This window comes from Herpailurus yagouaroundi, unplaced genomic scaffold, assembly GCF_014898765.1.
Source record: "Herpailurus yagouaroundi ecotype Mexico unplaced genomic scaffold, PumYag 142, whole genome shotgun sequence".
NCBI lineage: Eukaryota > Metazoa > Chordata > Mammalia > Carnivora > Felidae > Herpailurus > Herpailurus yagouaroundi.
The window spans coordinates 45535527-45559437 of NW_024412397.1; the positions used below are offsets into that span (position 1 = coordinate 45535527).

At 40.4% G+C, this 23911-nt stretch overlaps 1 protein-coding gene across 4 annotated transcripts in view; it reads left to right on the forward strand.

The window, feature by feature from the left end:
• Positions 1-23911, forward strand: part of CHST9 (carbohydrate sulfotransferase 9) — a 205575-nt gene that overhangs the window by 79624 nt on the left and 102040 nt on the right. For 2 of the 4 annotated variants that reach the window (XM_040479174.1, XM_040479175.1), the window contains one exon: positions 15888-15929. The exons of the other annotated variants lie outside the window; for them this stretch is intronic. In XM_040479174.1, coding sequence (XP_040335108.1) covers positions 15888-15929 — 42 coding nt within the window. The remainder of the gene's footprint in view (positions 1-15887; positions 15930-23911) is intronic. 4 annotated transcript variants of the gene reach the window in all.

Genomic DNA, 23911 nt, shown 5'->3' on the forward strand with positions numbered 1-23911 from the left:
CCCCTTGAATAGCCACATTTTAAAAACTAAAAAGAAATAGGTGAGATTAATTTAATAATATGCTATGTAAGCCGGTATAGTAAAAATGTTCTCATTTCAAAATACGATCAACATAAGAATTATAAACAAGATGCTAGAAACGATGCATTCGCCAGACATGTGTATTGCAATAGAGATTAATGGAGTGCGTGACACCATTGTGGCACTGGGGCCCTCCAGAATGAACCTTTATCAGCAACATGCCTAGTCCTGGAATGCCTTTTTGGAGACTGATGTCCTTGCAGGTTCTGTTTGCTTCGTTTCTGAGCTAGGTTTTAATGAAATCGAAAAATGTAGTGAAAACAAAGACAGAAGTTGCTTGTGTGGTTCTGTTTTGTCCCTGGTGCCTCCCACGGGGCCTGGAAGAAGCAGATTCTCAGGAGGTGTCGGTTCAACAAATGAAGGAGCAAGTGGCTTTGTGAAGTCATCAGACACAGAAAATGTCCCTGTGGGTTTCATAAGGAAAGAAGTCCCTAAGAATGATGGGAGGGAATTGCAAAGATAGGACAGGAGAAAACCAGCGAAATGGAAACATACATGAGAAGGGGACGAACACCCTAGACAGCGCCTTTGAGAAAGTACAAAGAATTATCCCCAACCAACCCCGGAGCTGTAAGCATTTCCTTATCCATAAATTAAACTGAAAACCTTATTAATTCTGCATATCAATTTCTGCATCCTAATTCAATTTGCAAGTGAAGTCATTCATTTATTCATTCATTTATGGGAGAGCTATTAAAAGAATATTTATTATTTGCCACTATGTGTCAAGGGCAAAGCACCAAAGTTGTATTTGAGATGGAGAGAAATCTCAAACATATAAAAAATATTCTTTGATTTGATGGTTTAGGGGAAGTAGAGGGTTGGATGGTATTTTCTAAGTTTTTCCTTTAGATCCGTGACTGATGAATGCTGATTTCCCTGGAATGAGTCTGTTTTCCTGAAGAGATAATGAATATTACCTTTTCAGTGCCACTGTGGCATTTCAACAGAGAACAAAAGTCACTCTTTTTTTAATATATAATTCTGTCCTTACTGCACTTGTTGATTTTCAGTATTCTGCTATTTTTTTTATTTATATATGAAATTTATTGTCAAATTGGTTTCCATACAACACCCAGTGCTCATCCCAAAAGGTGCCCTCCTCAATACCCATCACCCACCCTCTCCTCCCTCCCACCCCCCATCAACCCTCAGTTTGCTCTCAGTTCTCAACAGTCTCTTATGCTTTGGCTCTCTCCCACTCTAACCTCTTTTTTTTTTTTTTTCCTTCCCCTCCCCCATGGGTTCCTGTTAAGTTTAAATATGTATGTAAATACAAGGAAAGACTATTATTTGCATACAGAATTTCTTTCCTTACCTGCCTATGTGCTAGTGGAGATGGGAGCCAACATTTAGAAGCGATTTGGGGGATTGGACTGAAAAGAGATCGCAGGGTATCATTAACATTTATCTCCCAACCTTTCCCGCAGTCCTTTGTTGCATCTCTTTTCATTGCAATCAAACACATTTATCAATAACTCACCTGCCATTAACATAGGGGCTTCTAAGTTTTGGGAAATAATGGGATATGAATGACAATTTCTCTGTGTCAAGGAATATTCAATATTTGCTTCTCTTGCAAAGTGAACCTAACAAGTGTCTGCGTGCCTTGACCGCATTTGCTGCTAACCAGACCTTCTCAGCAGTGAACAGTAAGTCATCATTGTGTGCAAGTGGGACAGCTGTGCGTTGACTTCCTGGGAATTTGCAGGGCATTTGTGAAAAGTCCAGCTATCGTACTCAGAGTATCCTTAATCAGCATGTTGGCGGCTTTGCTTCTATAAAGTTAAAATAAAAGCGCCAGATGCAAAATATGTAACTCGTACTTCATTCATATAAGAACTGTATAGAAGTCATATGTGACTATAGTTGTTATTTTTTTAATTAATTAAATGACAACCTTAAAAATCATCATGTTGGTTGAAAATACCCAACACAGAAAGGGCTGTGACTATATAATTTCGTATGATTTTTAATTTTTTTATTGAAGTCTAGTGGAGGCACAATGTTACATTGGTCTCAGGTGTACAACATAGAGATTCGACAAGACTCATGTTAAGCTGTGCCCACAACTATAGGTATCATCTGTTACCAGTGATACTGCAGTCCCACTGATTATATTCCCTATGCTGTGCCTTTTATCCCTGATTCCACAACTGAAATATGATGATATTTTTGCTTGTTGAACACACTGGAAGGTTAGCCTCTTTGTTCTTCACTTAACCTGACGCCAGTGTATGGAATATTTTTTTTGAAAAGTCAAATGTAAATTTATGACTAGAATTCAGTTTACCTTTCTAGCATTTATTGAGAAAACAAGAAAAAATCATTTTCCGCCTCCACATGAGGAAGAAAACCAAAAGAGAGATAACCAATTGAATATTTTTTAACTCTATAACATAAGTCTTTAAGTAACAACTTCCTGACCCAACTGGGTTAGGTCCTGGTTCCACGTTCGAGTACCAGTAATGCCCTATACGAAGTATTCTGACTATAGTCACAGTGTTTGAATTTCCCCGAACTTTTCAGAAAGCATTTCAAGTTGGCAGTAGTCAGTCTTTGAGGGATTTTAAAAATCAAACAAACAAAAGCTAAATGGCCTGGAAGATGTACTTCATTACCTCTTGTTTTTAAGTAATATATAAGTGATTGTTGGCAGAAACAGATAAAACAAGCAGATGCCTTGGGTCAGCTTGCATTTTTTATCTTTTCTCTCCAAAGGTCACCACGCTGGGTTCAGTAGGATCTGGGGTAGTGTAACTTGGGCAGTATACTCCGTCCACTAGTAAATTACCAAATGTAACATTGTCACTCGTGAGATAACGTCAAAGGAAAGTCTTTGTTCTGGGTGAAAAATAAAAGATCTGCTTGTAAGATGGCAGATACGATTTAACTTTTAGTTCATATTTGCTGATAAAAATGTAAACACTGAGGCACCTGGGTGGCTCCATCGGTTAAGTGTCCAATTCTTGATTTTGGCTCAGGCAATGATCTCACGCTTTGTAAGATCGAGCCCTGTGTTGGACTCCGCATTAACAGCACAGAGCCCGCTTGGGATTCTCTCTCTCCCTCTCTCTCTTCCCCAACCCTGCTCGAATGTGCTCTCTCTCTCTCTCTCTCTCTCTCTCAAAAAAAAAAATAAATAAATAAACATTTTTTAAATTTTTCAAAGAAAGAAATGTAAACACCAAGGCTAAGATGTAACTAATTTAGATTTTCTTTTTGACATTTGACTTCAGAACTTGCATAAGTAGTATATATAATACAGTATAGTTTAGTACTGGAAATGACACCGTAATCAGTACGCTTTAATAAAGGGCCTATGTAAGGGACAAAAACGAATGTGTCCCTGAAGCATGTAGATCTTCTCCAGAGCACTGGAATGGAAAATGTAAAGGTGAAATAGTTCAGGGAGCCTGGGTGGCTGTCAGTTAAGTGTCCCAACTTCGGCTCAGGTTATGATCTCACGGTCCTAAGTTCGAGCCCCACATGGGGCTCTCTGCTGTCAGCACGGAACCTGGTGCCTGCTTCAGATCCTCTGTCCCTGCCCCCCCTCTGTCTGCGCCTCCTCCACTCACACTCTCTCAAAAATAAATAAACATGAAAATAAAATAAAATAAAATAAAATAAAATAAAATAAAATAAAGGCAAAATAGTTCAGAGCTTCGTAAACCAGCAAAAGCAAAGCAGCTATTTATCAACTTCCCACTCTCCTGCCCCAAGCCCTAGGAAGTTCTAAAGATCAGCTGTGTACTGTTGTACCCATCCTAAACAATACTATATTTTACACTTACAAATTTGTTAAAAGGGTAGACCGATGTTAAGAATTTTTACCGCGGGGTGCCTGGGTGGATCAGTCGGTTGAGCGTCCCACTTCAGCTCAGGTCACGATCTCACGGTTCGTGAGTTCGAGCCCCGCGTCGGGCTCTGCGCTGACAGCTCAGAGCCTGGAGCCTGCTTCGGATTCTGTGTCTCCCTCTCTCTTTGCCCCTCCCCTGCTCATGCTCTGTCTCTCTGTCTCAAAAATAAACATTTTAAAAAATTTTTAAAGAAAGAATTCTTACTGCAGTAAAATAAAATTTTAAATTAATTAATTAAATAAAATAGTCAAGTTCTATCTAGCAGGAGGCATTTGTTGACTAACTTTAGGTATGATTGCACTAAAAAAGTGATCAAAATGTCAAAACTGACCATACGAATATCCAGACCTTTACTCGCGCAATTAGAAGTTTAAAAACTACTGGTCCCACCCAGTAGTTGGGGAGTTTTGAGACCACTTGGCTCCATCTGAAGCAGGGAGAAAAATGATCTTAAGAAATGGAGCTTTTCTATTTTTCTTCATGTTTGAAAATTTTCATAATGTCAGAAGACTAAGTAAAGAAAGCATGGCAACTGTGCCTTTGTTTTTCCTCCTGTCAAAACCCTAAAATGCAATCTCATCACATTGTATTTCCAGAAGTGGTTTTTCTGTTGGGCAGTCAGATTGCGTCTTTTAGACAGTTCAGGCAAGCAGAGGAAGAAAGGATAAATGAAGTCCAGGCTTCTTCAGCTTTGGGAACTTACCTACAAGGGGGGATTCCTCCTCCTTCTATGTCCTTCAGACCAGCTGATGCTACTTATTGTCACCAACTTGAATCATCTAGTGCCTGTACTTGATCTGCAAAATTACGGATACTCTGATACACCGCCATGATCTATATGCACTTTTGAATTCTGCCCATGGATTCTGCACATTCTTATTTTAAACTTTTTAACTGGGTTTCTAATTATAAATAATCTGCTTCAGTAAGCCCATATTTTTCTTTTTTCACTTGGTCATTATCCAAGAGAAAAGATAAAATTAAATCTTGGGACACCACTTTAGCTAGAGTAGTGAAGGAAGATCTCTCTGAGGAGCTGGTATTTGAACTGAATCATGGATGATGTGAAGGAACCAGTCATGAGCAAACCTGACAGAAGTGGGAATGGCACGTACAGAGGCCCTGAGGCGGGACAAGCTTGCTGGACTGAGGAAGCCAGAAAGAAAGTCACAATGGCTGGAGCATAGTGGGTGCGGGTGAATATATACGCAGTGTCCAGCTTATGTGGAACCGTACAGACTATAGTAAAGAGTTTCCATCTTATAACAATCGCAATAGAAGATCACTGCAAAACTTGATGCAAGGAAATGAGATGGTTTATTTTTTAGTACTCTGACTTGGGAGGGGTTCTAGAGGGAAAAAAAAAAAATGAGAGGTAGGGAAAACATTTACAAGCTGTTAAAGTAAGCCAGGAGAAATATGAGGTGGTCTAGACTAGAGTAGTTTCAGTGAAAATAATGACACGCTATCAGATTTAGGACATATTTTTGAGGTAAAAATGATGGTGAACGCTGGTAGATTGGATGTGGGTGGATAGGAGAGAGCTGAGGGATGGCTCTAGGTTTTTGGCTTGAGCAAGTTGGTAATCATACTATTAGCTGGGATGTGGCCAAACGTGAGAGGGCCAATTTGGGGAGCTGAGGACAAAAGGAGATTTCTCTTTTAGATATGTTAAATGTGAGATCACTGTTACCAACCAAAGCAAAGATGCTTCCTGGATATCTATTGCAGTTATCTAGGTGAGAAATAAGAATGGCCTGAGCTGAGGAAGTGGCGGTAGGGCCGGGGGAGGGTGATGGATTCGAGAACAGGAACATGATTATTAATGACAAGAAGAGTCCCAAGGCCTCTGAGTCCCAAGTCCCTCGGTTCCTGAGTGGTGCCAGTCCCTGAGAGGGAGCACTAGGGGAGGAGTATGATTGGAAGAGGAGGACTTCCTATTTAAATAGGCATGATTTTAGTGCCTGTAGGAGACCAAAAGCCACGTGCACTGAGCGCATTCTTATTTGTGTCTGGAGCTCGAGTAAGAGACGCAGTTTAGAGACTTGGGAGTCAGCATTGTAAAGGTACTTGTCATCAATGCCAATAAAGTGGATGAGATTACTCAGAAAGGGCCAGTAGTGCAAAAACATAAAGAGACTGAATTTCAGATGAAAAGAAAAGGCTTGATGTGAATCATGGTGGTTAGCAAAACAATCCTAAAAGCACAGAGAAGCGGGGGAATAGTATAAATACCCTTCCAAGTCAGACGCATCATTTCAAGCTCCTCTTCAGCCAGAACTTCAATGAATCAATATTGGACATGAGTGTAAGTCTCACATACAAAGAGCAGAACCTACGACCATAGAACATGACGATAAAGAATATAGAAGTTGAGAGTTTGATTTTGAATTCTTGGGTAAATACATACATACTGTTGGTGGGAATGAAAACTGTTATAGTCACATGGAAGAAGAGTATGGAGGGCCTCAAAAAATTAAAAATGGAACCACTGTATAATCCAGCAAATCCCAGTTCTGGGTATTTATCCAAAAGAATTGAAAATCAGGATCTAGAAGAGATATGTGCACTGCCATGTTCACTGTGGCACTATTCACAATAGCCAAGATGTAGCAACAACTTAAATGTCCTTTGAAAGATGAGTGGATAAAACGGAATACTATTCAGCCTTGAAAACGAAGGAAATTCTGTAATATACGGCAACATGGATGAACCTTGAGGACATTATGCTAAGTGAAGTAAGCCGGACCCAAAAAGACAAATATTGCATGATTCCACTTATATGAGGTATCTAAAATAGTCAAAGTCATAGAATCAAAGAGTGGAATTATGGTTACCAGGGGCTAGGGGAAGGGGGAAAACAGGGAGTAACTAATCAATGAGCGTAAAAGTCAAGCAAGATGAATGTGCTCTGGAGTCCTGCAGTATAACATTGTAGGTATAGGCAACAACAATGTATTGTGCATGTAAAAATTTGTTAAGAGGGTAGATCATTGTATCTCCAGATGATATTAAGGTTGAACAATTGTCTTCCAGGCAGTTGAGGTCAGCAGAAGACAAGCCAGAAGTGATAGAATCAGATCCCCGTGATGGGGCTGCAAGGAGTGTGCTGGCCATTCAAATTAACAGAGCTCTTCTGGCTCTGAAATCGGTGAACACTCCCTGCCCCACAGCTGCCTCTTTAGAATAATAGAAGGACCTGGGGTTCCCCGGGTGGCTTAGTTGGTTGAGCACCTGACTCTTGGTTTTGGCTCAGGTCATGATCTCGCGGTTTTTGAGTTCGAGCCCCAGGTTGGGTTCTGCACTTACAGCATGGAGCCTGCTTGGGATTCTCTCTCCCTCTCTCTGCTCTTACCTTGCTCGTGAGCTCTCTCAAAAATAAATAAATAAACTTAAAAAAAAAGAAGAAGACTGGAAGGTCTGTGCCTGGGAGGAACTCAAGATTATTAATTTTTTTTTTTTTTTTTTACAAATGGATTGAATAAAGCCAGGAGGGGGGAGCTTGTTACAAGTCACCCACCTGCTTTTGGGTGAAGTCTATGAGGATGTTGGAAGCAATTCCTGTAACACTCTGATACTATATTTATGGGACTCTTGTGAAAGGAAATGAAACCAATTTCACGCATGCCCTCTGTATGCCTCGTGGCCGAATCTACTTCTGGAGGGAGTGGAGTGTAAAGGTTAAGAGTGCAAGCTGTAGTCTCAGACCGCCAGGGCTGGAGTCCCTGCTCTGTCCCTTAGGAGTCATATGACCTCAGCCTCTCTCAACTTGCTCCCCTTATTTGTCAAGTGGAGATAATAATAGTGTTATCTTATGGAGTTGTGATGAGGATTGAGTGAGATAACGCCCATCAAGCCCTGGGCCTAACATTTAGCTCGTGGTATGTTCGCAATAAATTTTGGCAATCTTTTTATTGCTCTTGACATTACTTCATATTACTTGCCTCTGTCTTTTAGCATCTAGGGCGGAAACGTTAATAACACACCCAGCGGTTTGTTTTTCTGGCATGTAGTGGGAATAAAACAAATATTTGTTGAGACAGTGACAAAGGAAGGAGGACGGAAGAAAGTGAGTGAGGGAGAGTTTAGCACTGAAAGATCTTCCTTCATTGTCTGACTCATATTTCTGAGACGTGGAAATGTATAAGGTGTTTTTTCTTTAATTTTTTTTAACGTTTATTTATTTTTGAGAGAGACAGAGACAGGGTTAGGGGCAGAGAGAGAGGGAGACACAGAATCCGAAACAGGCTCCAGGCTCCGAGCCGTCAGCAAGAGCCCAATGCGGGGCTCGAACTCACAGAGCTGTGAGATCATGACCTGAGCCGAAGTCAGACGCTCAACCGACTGAGCCACCCAGGCGCCCATAAGGTGTTTTTATTAATGCTATTACCCATTTTTCTGATCTGTGTAACAGGCAGCCAGCATTTTTCACATAGTAGAGGAAAGAACAAGAAGGAAGGGGCGTGTCTCTGTGTGTTTTAAGTGTGGCAGACAATTTCAGAGGTTTGCCCTTTGTTTTCAGTGCCATGCCGGATTCCTGTACCTCACAGGTTGCTCCTACGGAGTGTCTCTGTGTGTACTAGTCAGAGGCACAGAGAAGACAGAGACCAAGTGCTTTCCTTTAGTGAGCTTGCATGTGGCAGAGTTAGTCGACACAAAAATATTTATGTAACAATGGAAGCATCCACAGATGGTGTGGTATAAGGGTTAAGCGCGTGGACCCTTTGGCCAGACCTCCTGAGTTTGGATCCAGCACTTGGCAACTTTAAACAACTTAACATCATTTTCTTGAAGGGATAGCCATTTGAGATCTCAGACATTTTTGTCAGTTTCTTACAATGTCACAGAAATCTTAATACTTTTCTAATTTGCTTCTTGAAGGAAGCAATACAATATAAATAGGAACACGAATAGGAAAACTGCTACATACACAGGAAAAACAAGGTGACTGCATGATAATGAAACACTATTTATTTATTTACTTATGTTCGCCCCATTTGCTAGAATCTCAAAGTTGAAATGGACTTTGAGACATTTTGTAGATAAGAGAATTAGGGCCCGGGCAGGCTGGGTTCATTGGTTTCCCCAGAGACAGCTGGAGGGTCAGACCTACCCCTTTTCAGGGCTGTTGTCCCTTCAGCGGCTGCTGCTTGGGCTAGCTTTCTCAGCACCTCACTGGACATGATTTATACTTTGTACTTTATTTTATAGAAAGCATGCCATAAAGTGCTGGATCCCTTTGCTCAGGGAGCCCGGCATGGGCGCAGGTGCCCTCAGCAGCCAGCAGAGCACAGAGAGGCTCCAGCTAGAACGCAGCTTCGTGAAAAGGAGCACTCAATACACACAATGGCACCGGGTCTTGCCCTCTTTCTCTTTTTCATTTGTATTTCCTTTCAGTTAATTTTGTTAACTAACTAAAAATTAGTTAACTCATTTTGTGATCTTCAGAAAATGAAATAAACGAGGGGCGCCTGGGTGGCTCAGTCAGTTAAGCATCTGACTTCGGCTCAGGTCGTGATCTCCCAGTTCGCGAGTTCGAGCCCCGCATCAGGCTCTGTGCGGACAGCTCGGAGCCTGGAGCCTGCTTCAGATGCTGTGTCTCCCTCTCTCTGCCCTTCCCCCACTCACACTCTTTCTCTCTTTCTCTGTCTCATAAAAACAAATAAAATGTTGAAAAAAATGTAAACAACAACAAAAAAAGAAAATGAAATAAATGGTTTACTCACATGGCCTTTACATTTGTACCCATGTTAATTAAATAATTAATCTATTATTTATAATAATGCTTGCAAAAGCATATTGAAATGAGATACTGTTTTATTATGAAGGAAGCTTTAAATCTCAACCGCATTTATAGCCAAGTGATTGCAATAATTATTTTTTGAAACCAGATCGTTTAAAAATGGAAAAGCTATTTTTGAAAGTATATAAAACTACTGTCCCATGTATGAACATTCCGCACAATTTAACATAATTTTATTGAAGGGATGCCCATTTGAGATCTTAACCTTTTTTATGAATTCCATATAAAGTCATAGAAATATTAATGCCTTTCTAATTTGCTTCTTGAAGAAAATAATTTGGAAAATGCCAAGTCAAGAAACATGGAAGGCATTTAATATAAACCGAAATCATTAATACTTAATGGAAAAACATAATAATCCTTTCTGAGGCATTTTAAAACAGCTCCTATAAGATCATCCCTTTTGGGATGCCAGGAGGTTCTTCAAAACTGGTGCTTATCGTCTTACTCAAAGAAGGACTTGATGGAGATAGAACCTGTAAAACCCAAGGATTAGAAGGAAGTGGATGGTGAGGCTCAAATGCCTTCAATGTAATTGCTGTTTGTCATCATAGATTTCTACTAAGCTTGCTCCCCTAGCTGCCCATGGGACTGTTGGGTCAGAGGTTCTCCTGTGTTGATTATTGTTTGCCAGAGAGGAAGGATGTCCTTTCAGAGTTGCAAAAACTGAAAATAGTTGGTGGTGTCAGTTGACCAAATGTGTTTGCTGAAACCTCTTTTGTTTTGAACCAGTGAGGCCCAAAGTCAAGAAATACCTGGGTGAACTTAATGAAACCACAATGGCAGGGTTCTCGGTTGCCAATTCCTAAGACTATCTTATCACTTTCTGTCTTCTCTCTTCTTTACCGTGCTTTCTTGATGACCACTTGTGAGCTATCTCAAGCCCCCTTCCTGACTGGTAGCAGTCTCCCCACCCCCTACAGACTTCTGTATCCTAGGGCTCATGGGACAGAAGGAAAGAATACTGGAAGGATGGACTTGGAGGCAGAATTCTGGAGCCACATCCTTGTTCTATCTCTAGTTTTAGAATCTTGGGCAAGATACCTAAACTTATTGTCTCCTTCTCCTCTCCCTCTCTCTCTCTCTCTCTCTCTCTATATATATATATATATATATATCAAAGTAATGCATACACAAAATATAAAATACAATAGAAGGGTTTTTTTTAAGTTAACCCTTTCTTAAATGATTTGCCTAGTGAAGCAATGCTTTCTCTTCTCTAGATGTAACCTACTGATCGATTCAGTATAACATAAGAGCGCCACCTATTATCCCTCTAGCTTACCTGTAAACTTTTGACCCCACCTGTGGGGATATATGTGGACCAAGAGCCAGTTGTGTTTGTTCCCAAACCTGCTGTGGGAATTATACTTGTTCATATAATTATTCAATTCAGTTATAAATTATGTAATCCAATGACATATCAGTGCATTAAAAAACTGGCTATTTCTATAAAAATGCTTTGGAAAGATTCAATAATGTGGAGTTATTAAAAGTAAAATGCTGTAGACTAAGATGTGAAAATATAATCGTAAAATATTCGGAAAAAAATTTAAATCTAAAAGGATTACATGCTGGATGTTATTGTGGTTATTATTAATTTAATAATGGCGCATCCAAGTAACTTTAGAAGAAAATAGGAAAGAAAGGAAGGTTAGACCAAATTAATATTTCAAAAGAAAATATTGGAGGGGCGCCTGGGTGGCGCAGTCGGTTAAGCGTCCGACTTCAACCAGGTCACGATCTCACGGTCCGTGAGTTCGAGCCCCGCGTCGGGCTCTGGGCTGATGGCTCAGAGCCTGGAGCCTGTTTCCGATTCTGTGTCTCCCTCTCTCTCTGCCCCTTGCCCGTTCATGCTCTGTCTCTCTCTGTCCCAAAAATAAATAAACGTTGAAAAAAAAATTTTTTTTTTAAAAAAAGAAAATATTGGAATAAACTTAAAAAATTTTTTTTACTGTTTATTTATTTTATTTATTTATTTTAATATTTATTTATTTTTGAAGGAGAGAGAGACACAGTGAGCAGGGGAGGAGCAGAGAGAGAGAGGGAGACACAGAATCTGAAGCAGGCTCCAGGCTCTGAGCTGTCAGCACAGAGCCCGACGCAGGGGCTCAAACTCACAAGCTGTGAGATCGTGACCTGAGCTGAAGTCAGACGCTTAACTGACTGAGCCACCCAGGTGCCTCTGGAATAAACTTTTAAATCCAACAACAGAATATGAGACAGCAAAGGACCTAAACTTCACTTTGATCATTTTTTTAATCAGAATACCAGTATGTAAAATTGACGGTATTGATAATCACATTTCTGAAGAGTTTAGCTGGAAGATGAAAAAAACATTCATTCATGAAATGTAAACCTATTTCAGTTTCAACAACAAATTGCCACATGGTCTTAGGAAACTGTCCAACCTTTTCCTATCTCTGCTATTCTCTCCTAGGTAAGGATGATGATAAACAACATGATTAGTTTCTCACTGTGGCGAGAGGAGTTACTTTGAGAGAAGTGCATTGTGGTCTTATTTGTGTTCTCTCACTTGAATGTGAGCTCTGTCTGGCTCAGTGTGCTATTTATGATGCATGGAGCTCTCCAACCCTGAGGAAAAGGATCAGTGAAATGCTATTTTTTTTTAAATTGATTTCCCATCAAAGCTCTAGACCTACTCACTTAGTGTGGTGCTTATGCCAAGTTTCAACAGGTGGAAAAAAACGTGCTTTACCAAAACCAAAAATGACTCAGAAGCCAGTCCTGTTGAGAAGGGAAAGATCCTGTTTCATGAGATTGTCTGTACCACTAAACGAAGCCTTTAATATCGAAATCAATCTTACAACCACAGTATAAGAACCTGTACACCAGATGTGAGGTTTAACCATATTAATTTTAGGGGCTCTGGTCAAAACCCAGTTAATTTCTGTTATGTGAAACAAGCCTGCATGCTGAGATTTAATTCATTTGCACAGAAATGAATATTCGTAGTTATTTAAAATATGGTCATGTAGTGAGGAAGTTAGTCTATGTTGACTGTGTGGACTGAACCCAACATCATAGGCTACATTAAAAAAAAAAAACATAGGAATAACAATGATTTAGAAGATACAGTCAAAGCCTTTAAGAGCCATACACACCATTACTCTTACTAAGTCGGGAGGGAGGGGACTTTTCTTAATGAGATAATCCATTAACTGAAAAATAAATGGCATTTACTTTCCGTTCTTTTTATCAGAAAAGAGATTTTTACCGGGAAAAGAAATTTTTAAATTTAATTTAATTCAATGGGTATTTATACAGGGCACAAAACTAGATTCAGGAAAGGTATAAAGAGGAGTAGGACTGGATCCTCCCTGTGTTCAGCAAATTTACTATAACACGTACAAGACATGCGCTTATCTAACTCATATATTTCAGTCTGTGATGTGTGGAGAGCCAAACAGGACCAGCGAGGGGTATCCAATCCCTGACGGGACTTCATTATTATGCCCTGATGTCAGGTTTCCTGAGACCCTTAGGAAATCGGAGGATGGTAGTTTCCTGGAGCTGGGGAGAGGGGAATTGGGAGTTGGTGTTCGATGGGTATAGAGTTTCCATCATGCAGGATGAACAAGAAAGTTCTAGAGATCGGCTGTACTACATTGTGCTTTAGAGTAAACAATACTGTATTGTACATTTTAAAATGTGTTAAGAGGATAGATCTCATGCTGTCTCTTACCACAATTAATTAAAAAAGGGTAAGAGAAATTGGCAGATGACCTTGCACAGCCTTATATATTTGATTCATCATGGAGATGGGGAAAAGAGTCCGTCATGTTCACGTTTTTCAAGGAAACCATTTGATCATTATAAGCCAGAGAGCTTAGGGGCGCCTGGGTGGCTTGGTCGGTTAAGCGTCCGACTTCGGCTCAGGTCATGATCTCGCAGTCCGTGAGTTCGAGCCCCGCGTCGGGCTCTGTGCTGACAGCTCAGAGCCTGGAGCCTGTTTCAGATTCTGTGCCTCCCTCTCTCTGTGACCCTCCCCCGTTCATGCTCTGTCTCTCTCTGTCTCAAAAATAAATAAAAACGTTTAAAAAAATTTAAAAAAAAAATAAGCCAGAGAGCTTAAAAGCAACACCTGATGACACCAATGCCTCATGCAATCAATAAGCAACTTACCATAGTACCATAAGAGGTAAAAGAGCAGCCACATTTGGCTTTTTGAATAGCCATTTTTCCACATCAATTTAATTTCCTCCCATGGTTGTGTGACAGATTATATAAACAATGAAACTGTGCTGAATAAAATCAGTTTTCTATGGAGGAAGATTTGGGGTTCTCGCCTAAACACTGTTCTTATCACCAAGCCGCAAGTGTGTGATCTTAATCATGCTACTGTTACATGGGTGAACAAGTAAATATAGAGTTGCAATTACATCAGAGTGGGTTGAAGCAGTGGATTACATATCAAGTTCCAACCCGTGGGGATCAGTTGTACTGTAGGACCTCTAACTTATTGATGAGCTGTACAGATGACTTACAAATGCCTTCATCCAAAATGCAGAAATCACTAAATCAAGTGGAGTTGATACGTTATACCAGGACACTCATGACAATACAATTCAGAATGCCCTTAGACACATCTTTTAAATCATCTTAGAGGGGAGAATAGCATTTAATTGACATAAGTATAAACTGTACATTTTAGCATAAATAAAATTTAGTGAAAAATTGATTAAAAAGGCAAAAGCCAATAGGACCTTTGTCACAATTAGGGTTAGAAAATGAATATTATAAGTGAGTTACACTGATAGCAGGTTATGTAAATGGCACAGGATAGCAGAGTTATCCCTATCATTGCTTAGCTTCACCATTCTTAAGTACTTGTTCAAGTTTTTGACAACATACTTTGAAAGGGATATTTTACAGCATACAGAGAACAAAACATTACATATACAAGTATTTAAAATAGGATATGTATTCACATACAGTTTAGCATGCAATACATTATCTAATATGTAAACATAGTTTAGTATGTAGTAGGTTATAATACATTAAAATTATATATTACATACCATATGTGTTATAGTATACAGTATATAATATGTATTGTATATTATATATTTATAATGCATTATTTAAGGGAAGAATTATAACTGTAATCTAGAAAGCAGAAATCTAAATAGTCATATTATTACCATCTTGCAGTTCCCTGAAATTGTTCCCCGAATGAGTTGAGGCTCTCCTCTCCCTATAGATGACTAAGCCAGAAGGAATTTGCTATGTTACATTTAGCAACTCCATCTGGTAGAAAGAGGTCCTTCTTGATTATCAGGATGAAAAATCATTGGCTCAGGGAAAGCTCGAAGATTTTTTTCTTAGAGCTCTTTACTACAGAATAAACGAACATTAGTTCTGGATGATTTAATATCCATGGGATCATTTCCCTCAAAGAGCCTTTTTTCTTTCATCCTAGATTTTAGTTCGTTTACTCTTCCAAGCTTCACAGATCAAGGTATCCAACAGTGAGCCACAGATACTCCACGCCAGGAGATGTACATGGCATATCTATTCCAAATACCAATTTTATTCAGAGAGATCTGTCCCAAGTAGTCAAAGAATCTAAGCAGAAAATATAATCTTTGTATATAAACAAAGATGTATACAAAGATTCTAAGCAGGAAATATGATTGGTTGTTAACACACTGAAACAAAGAATCCAAGGACACAAAGAATGCAGGGAAATTTTCTTCTCTCCAGTGAACATATTCCTCCTCCAACTACCCCACCAGTCCCCAGTTCTATTTCTCTGATGTGGAGGAAACAGGCACAAGACTCAGTCTTCTCTGTGCAAAGTTTGAAGGCAATGCCCAGTTTCCTGATAAGTGACACTAAGCCAGTCACCTCTTCAGTAGCCCAGAAACACAAGAGTGACATATTGTATTTCATGACCCTTCCTCCCCACACTCCATGATTTTCTTTGCTAGAAATAAAATACTAGAGGCATTGAGGCATCTTTATGTAGAAAGTTTTTAAATATACAGTGTGCCTGGGTGGCTCAGTTGATTGAGCATCTGACTTCGGCACACAGGTCATGATCTCACGGCTTGTGGGTTTGAGCCCTGCATCTGGCTCTGTGGTGACAGCTCAGAATGAATTGCCTTTCTCTTTTCCAGGATGGGAGCCAGTAAATTACCTGCAACCTATACCAGGAATCAGTGAGTAACCTTTCCTTATATTTGAATCTCGGGTAACTATAGATGAGCAGAGCAATGACAAGAATATCTGAAAACCTTATCATGTCTCTTTTAAACACCTGTTCTTACAGTGATAACTGTCACCAGAAAGCAAAGTCTAGGTGCCATCGTTGGGGTGTATAGTCTTGGAAGGTGGGGTAGAGAAGCGAGTAAACCGTGATCCTTGGGGAATTCACAAAGGAAACCAAAGAGTTTGAAGATAGATTTCAGTTATATCTAGCTTAATGAATAATTGATGTTCATCTCATTTGAAGAAGATAGCATTTTCCTGTTTTTATTTTTAAAGCATTTAACACTTTCCTGGGACATTCGACTGTATTCCCCAGAAGGGCCTTCCACTATGAATACAGCAAAACCTCATTCATTCAGCTATTGCTAATATAAGAGAAATAGAGGGAACACCTGTAACTTATTTAAAGAGGAAAATTGTTTTCATGACTTTTGCCTATACAATGGTTTTTAGGCAAAAAGATTCAGCTATAAAGTAAGCATCCATGTCATTAAGTAGATGCCTCCTTAGACTTTATGGGCAGGTTATAGTATTGAAAGTAATAAAACCGCATTGCTTACAATAAATTCTGACTTCCATAATTCAGCGTAGGTTCTCCCTTTTCCTCCCTACCTCCCCAAACTCATTATTCCAATCTAATGAAGTTTGCTATTATGTTATATGTGAACATAGAATTTATTAATATAAGAAGATCAATTCCTATTATCTTATTTTTTAAACTTAAAAATAAATTTTAAGTTTTTTGGATGCTTATCTGTAACATTGATCACCTGGATGACAGTAATATATTTACTTTTACAAGAAAAATGATATATCAGTCCCTCTCCTTTTCCATGATTTCATACAGCAAGTCATTTTTTTTTTTATTTAAAACAATATTTTCACAAAGCAGACAAGACAAATTCCCAGGATAATAGTGGAGATTTAAAATGAGGGGAAAAAAACCCTGAAATCAGATCATGCCCTCCTTGGGACATGTTGAAAAATTGGAGTAGTAACTGAATCACTGTTCATCCATCCGTTTCTACATCCATGCATTCATCCATTCAACAGTCAAGGGCCATGCTTATTGCTTCCAGGTGTGTAGAGGTAAATAAAGTTCTCTACTTGTCTCTATTGTGCTGACACCCATAAGTTGAAACAGAGGTGGAGACAAACAAGTGTCTCATGTGGTAAGGGATGTGTTTTCCTTGTGAGCAAAGTGCTTTGGGAACACAGAGAATTTACCATTAAATCTGACTGGAGTAACTGGGGAAATAGTCATAGCAGGTACAACATTTGAGCTTATTCTTAAAGAAGGAATAGAATTTCTGCACGTAGAGAAAAGGACAACATTTCTAATCCATGTGAGCAGAAGTATGGAGATAGGGAAGCACATGGAGTGCGCAGAAAAACAGAGCAGACATAATTAGTTGCAGATTAATGAGGGGCGGGGAACAGTGTATGAGCTATACAGGGACATTGCTAAGGAAAATGTGTCCTTACTGGGTGATTAGAAACAGCGGTTGGAGCTTAGAGAAAGACTTGAAAGGTGAAGAAATGGAACAGGATAAAGCCACTCGTGAACAACCGACAGAGCCTTTAAGAACATAGAATAGATAGAACCAGCTTCTCCCTGAGATAGAGGAAGTAAAAAGAAAAAAAAGATAAATTCCAAGGTGGATATAAAGAAAATGGAGGAAGTTTATATCTGGGAGCCTCCATGTTTTCTACTCTGCCATTAGATAAGCATGGGATATAGAACAGGACACAAGTTTGCATCCCAGCTCAGCTGCTGTGAAAGACATAATGTGGGCAGGTCACATGACCTGTCTACATTTCAGTGTTACCTTCTGTAAAACGGAGGCAAAAGAACACTTAATTCCCAGGCTGGAGAACTACATAAAGTATGCGAAAGCACGTTCTAAACTGTAAAGCACTCTACATCGAGAAGCAGCCTGACATAGTGGCCAGAACACACGCTGAGTGACCTTGCTTAGCACTTGTCTATATCGTGGGGGTAACAATATGTAGCTTTTATGGGTTACTGAGATTATTAAACATAAGGTTTGTACAGCCTATGCACATAAAGGCTCTCTATCAATGGGAGCAGCTAGATGGCTATCATCTGAATAGGAGCTTGTCTCCTGGGAAAGAGAAGGAAACTTTCCCACAGAAAATGAAGACAAGAAGGGGACATATAAAAATGTTGTTAGGGGGCGCCTGGGTGGCTCAGCCGGGTAAGTGTCCAACTTCGGCTCAGGTCATGCTCTCGCAGTTTGTGAGTTTCAGCGCCGCGTCGGGCTCTGTGCTGACAGCTCGGAGCCTGGAGCTTGCCTCAGGTTCTGTCTCCTGTCTCTGCCCCTCCCACACTCATGCTCTGTCTCTCTGTGTCTCTCAATAATAAATAAACATTTAAAAAACTTAAAAATTTTTTTTCAACGTTTTTTATTTATTTTTGGGACCGAGAGAGACAGAGCATGAACGGTGGAGGGGCAGAGAGAGAGGGAGACACAGAATCGGAAACAGGCTCCAGGCCCTGAGCCATCAGCCCAGAGCCTGATGCGGGGCTCGAACTCACGGACCGCGAGATCGTGACCTGGCTGAAGTCGGACGCTTAACCGACTGCGCCACCCAGGCGCCCCTTAAAAAACTTTAAAAAAATGTTTAGGAGGAATTAAAAGCTCATTCTGAAAACAGGCACACATAGTCATGCCTATGAGCTCCCGACCAGCCAGAATGGATGACTTGGTGGGCTGGAGTTGGGAAGGGTCCAGGTAGGTACTATGCTATTGAGGGAACCACTGAAAATGTTGGTCGGTGCAGATCCCAGAAGCTTGCAGGCCTGCTTCTCCAAGACCTGTACTCCAGCCTCAACACTGAGTTAGCACGGTGCTGCCTTTTCTGTTCAGAGTCCGCAGCCTGTGATCCTAAGGCTCTTGTCATTATCAGGTAACTAGTGAGTTGCCTAACTTGCCCAAGGTCCAATGCTCCCCTTTCCACTAAGCTCCCACCATGGGGCTACTGCTCAGAGATCCCCCAGCCCCTGCCTGCTCCCCCTCCCTTCTCACCTCCCACCCTTGGCTCTCAGTCTCCCCCAGCCTCTGCCCAGCCTCCCTTTCCACTTGAGATTTATTTCTTCCCTAGCATATAAGGCAGTGAAAACCTTTTCCACAACTCTGGAATAAAAAACCTGGAGTTTGAACCAAGTAAAAAGGAGCCAGACTGCATTCCCTCGGTCCCTCACGCCATCAGCACTCATTTGAGACCTCAGTACAGAGCTCACTGGTTCCAACGGGCAGGGCCACGCTTCCTCTCCCACACTTGGAAGTGGGTTATCTCACCGGCCACTAGGATAATGTCCGGCGTCCTCCTAAAATGTTTAGTGAGCCTTGGGGACCCCAGGAGAGAGCTGCCAAAATCTATCATGATAGCTACTAAACTTACCTCAGAGGGAGATTTGAATTGCTAGAGCGTGTCCTCAATTTGCCAAATGGCAGTAATAAAGAAAATATAGGCTGTATTGTGCACATTATTGACTCCTATTTTAATTAATGTAAGACACATTCCTCATTTGGGAACATGGTTGATTCATTCACTTGGTAATTATTCATTAAGGATATACTAAATTCAAGGCACTACTATCCAAGATCTTTAAAGATAATGAATACAAGCATTTTCCATGGATCACATTTGAAACATAAGGAAAATCCTGTCAAATTCAGACAAAACTCCAGGTTTCTGTGAATGTACAACTGCAAAGACTCGTTAGGGACTGGGAAACCCCAGAGCTTTTTCTTCTCTTTTCTCAGGCTTGGTTCTCAGCGTCCACTCTTCTGTGAATGCCAACAGAAAATCACCTCTAAGTTTCTTGCTTCCTGAGCACTCCTTTCAGGCAGCTGTGGTAACCTATGGACGTGTAGATTATTACAGGACATACTACATCCTCACTCCACACACACCTTCCCATGGTGTCAGGAGCCATGCTAACGTGCAGCCCGTCTCTGCCTTCCCCAGAGAAGGGAGCACCAGGCAATGCTTCTGCTGACTCAGTGTCAGACTGGGTATTCTCCCACCACACCACAAACATACATCAGCCCTTTCCTGAATGTGCTTTAATTGCCTGGGGGCCTCTACAGCGACCATTTCATTCCTGCCTGGTTTGTCTGCAGTCTTCATTCTAGATCTGCTAGAGGAAGCAACTCAACCCTCATTAAAAACAGACACAGACATTATCTCTCCATTTCATTTCTTTAACCCCATGTAAACCTTCTGTTTCGTTTTGTAATCAATATGTCTTCTGTTACTAGGTTCTGTGTGTATTTTCCTCTTTACCGCTCATCTCTACCCTTTACGTATCTCTGAGTACAGTAAACCTTGGAAGACATTGTTTGGCTTATTTGTCCCCGAGTTGGAAGAACACAAGACTCCTGTCAGTTTCATGGCAAACTCAAACTTAGGAGTGCATGTGCAGCAGCATTTCATTTACATATTTTTCTCATTGTTCTTTAAAAATCCTTCGCTGCATAGTGCAATGATGTTCACTGTGAGACAATCCCGTGAATCCCTGCAAGCGAGAATACAGTCCAGATTGCACCATCACAGACTTGGGGACCTTGATAGAATGTTCAAGGCAGAGTCTAAAACTTGAATCTTCTTACTCTGGATCCTATACTTCCTTCAGCCTCCGTTTATAGATCCTGGGGAGAAAAATGCATTCCTTCTCTTTCATGAGTGGAAGTAATTCAAAATCATCGCTTAAGGTCATTGAACTGAGAAATGTTCCTTGGATTTTCATGAAGAAAATCTTCAGGCAGGGTTTATGTCTGAGCAAAAAGATACACACATTTGAGGGTAATACCTTTTAACATATTGATAGCATACTCTCTCCCGGAGCAGAGGGGCCACCTTTGTGGAAAAGCTGCTGTGGTGTGTGATTTTAAAGGAAGAGTAGTCCTAGTCCTAGGAGTGCCTGGTCATCACTGAGGCACCCCTGAAGAGAGTCAATCCACAAAAGCCGTGCTCACGCCTCGATTTTTGCATTTTGTGGATGCTTTCTCCTAGACACAGTTCCCAGAAGGGACTATTGTTTATGTGTTCTCCGTGTCCTTGTGCTCACTCAGCTCCAAGGAGAGGAAGCACATCTCCTATTCGTGAGCACTCCAGATTGCAGAGATGTGGCTTCTGTCCTAGTGGGGACTCCAGCCCCACACTGGGCATGGCTCGGGGCATTTTCTGGAGCACACAGTGCTGGTTCCTCTGCACTTAGCTTCGCTGGGGAATGAGGAGAACGGAGAAGAGGTAGTATGGTGCTAGAATCAAGGTTGGATTATTATTAAGGTTAGAGCGTGAAGGGGATAGTTACCCACATTGTGAGTGCCCCTAGCTGGAGGCCCTGCCTTTGTGCACACCCAGGGACACGCTTCCCATCATCAGCCAGAACATTCCTGTCTGTAAACCTAGGATTACAGAAGCTGGTCGGAAGGGATAGTTACGGACTTTTCTACAGCTTTCCTGAGCTTATGTGAGAATTAAGCCTTACAAATCTTATAAGAATTGATGAACATGGTGATATTTTTAAAAATGCAGCGTAAACCTTCAGATTCATGGCCTAACCATCTCAACTGAAAAGCCCTTATGCTTCAGGATTAAAAAAAAAAAAAAGTGTCTATGCCAGCCTTACCCACTCTCAGACAGACTCTAGTATTCAAAGAGCTTGCAAATTCTGCACAAACTGACACTGTTATTCCCACATCTCTAAAAATAAACGGTGGAGTTGTTGGGGTCTTTTTTTTGGTAGGAGAAAGATGTACGTTATTGTTCTTGTATGGAAATAATTAACAAAGAAAAAGTGGCATCCCACAGTTAATTTAGTCGTTCTTTTAAATATTTTCCTGGTACCTGAGTTACACGAACATAGTATTTTAATAAGCTGATCTGCAAGTGTGTTTTTTTTTTCCCCTTCTCATTGAGGTGCAAAGTAATCTAGAGGGTCAAGGTTTCCAATCTTTTTCTCTTGCATTAAAATGATCCGTCATTTCCATTGTGGCTACACCCAAAAGTCAATTTTTGGTCTGGTTAAAGTGCCCTGTAGAATAATTCAGTGGTTAGGAAGATGAAATTCTTCCCAAAGTGTAACTACTCCACTTGCTGGTGTACTGAAGCAATGACATTCATCTTTGAACCGATCCTGATTCAGAGCAGGGGTTTTTTGTAGTTGCTTTTCAGCGTTTTCTTTCCCTTTGAGCAATGTTTTTTATCTTTATGTTTTGAACGTCATAAGAAATAGAGGCTTAATGTAATGAAATGGGATAAATTAATGCTTCCATCATACCATCATACCATCATACCTTAATAAACCAAGTATATTAAATTCAGTAGAACAAGAATTTTTAAAATACTTCTCATGGCTAGAAAGTAGAGAAATATTCTGAATGACTTAACATTAGAGATTTGCTTAATAATAGAGTCCATCAATTTTTTGAATTGAGGTACACTTTCTATACAATAAAATGAACAAATCTTAAAATTTCAATCCAATGAGTTTTGACAATTGTTTACACCCTGTATAATGGTCAGAATAGGATATTAAATCTCATACCCTAAAGATTTGCCTCATGGCCCTCTTGAGTCAATTCCAATCCAAGACCCCACCATCTCCCTCTCACCCTCTCATCTCCTGTGTACTCTCCAAGCAACTACTTTCTTATTTCTATCACCGTAGGTTAGTTGGGCCCATTCTTAGACGCATCTGAAAGGAATCGGACAACATACGCTTTGTAAATGCTCCCTTCACTTACCCTAACATTTCTGAGATTGTTAACATGTATCGGTACTTCATTCCTTTTTTTTAAAACTCTCAATGTTTATTATTGAGAGGCAGAGAGAGAGCATGAGAATGGGAGGGGTAGAGAGAGGGGGAGACACAGAATCTGAGGCAGGCTCCAGGCTCTGAGCTGTCAGCACAGAGCCCAACGCAGGGCTCGAACTCAGAAACTGTGAGATCATGACCTGAGCCAAAGTCGGACGCTCAACCGACTGAGCCACCCAGGTGCCCCTATGCTGATCATCTTTTTATGTACTTTGAACCTTTGTATCTTCTTTGGTGATCTGTCTGTTCAAGTTTTTTCTCATTTTTGCCCAATCACTTGTCTGTTGTTGATGGCAGTTCTTCATATATTCTGGATATACGTCCTTTGTTAGATACATGTATTGTAAATAGTTTCCCAGTTTGTGGTTTACCTGTTTATTTTATTTAAAGTGCCTTTTGGGGAACCTGGCTGCCTGAGTCGGTACAGCATGCGACTCTTGATCTCAGGGTTGTAAGTTCAAGCCCCACATTGGATGTAAACATTACTTGAAAAAATAAAATCTTTAAAAAACATAAATTGGGGCACCTGGGTGGCTCAGTCAGTTAAGCGTCCAACTTCAGCTCAGGTCATGATCTCACAGTTCGTGAGTTCAAGCCCCACGTCGGGCTCTGTACTGACAGCTCAGAGCCTGGAGCCTGCTTCCGATTCTGTGTCTCCCTATCTCTGCCCCTTCCCCACTGATGCTCTGTCTTTCTCTCTTTCTCAAAAATAAATAAACATTAAAAAAAAATTCTAAAAACATAAATTACCTTTTGTGAACTTAAATTTTTAAATTTGACAAAGAAAAATAAACTTTTTTCATCTATGGTTAATGCTTTTTAGTGTCCTAAGAAACCTTTATTTACCCTGAAGTTAGGAAGGTATTCTGGCTATGACTCCAAAAGTGGTGATAGCAGCTTTTTAAATTGAGAAGAATAATAAGGACGGTTTGCAGGCAGATAAAGAGTCATGTTTATAATGACTGAAACACAGGGCTGTCTCTGCACTTTTATAAGTTTGTGATTACTTGTTAATTTTCAAGTGTCTCCTTGATTTATCCTCTCTTTCTGAGAAACAGAAAGTAAATTTGGGTGTTTCGTGAA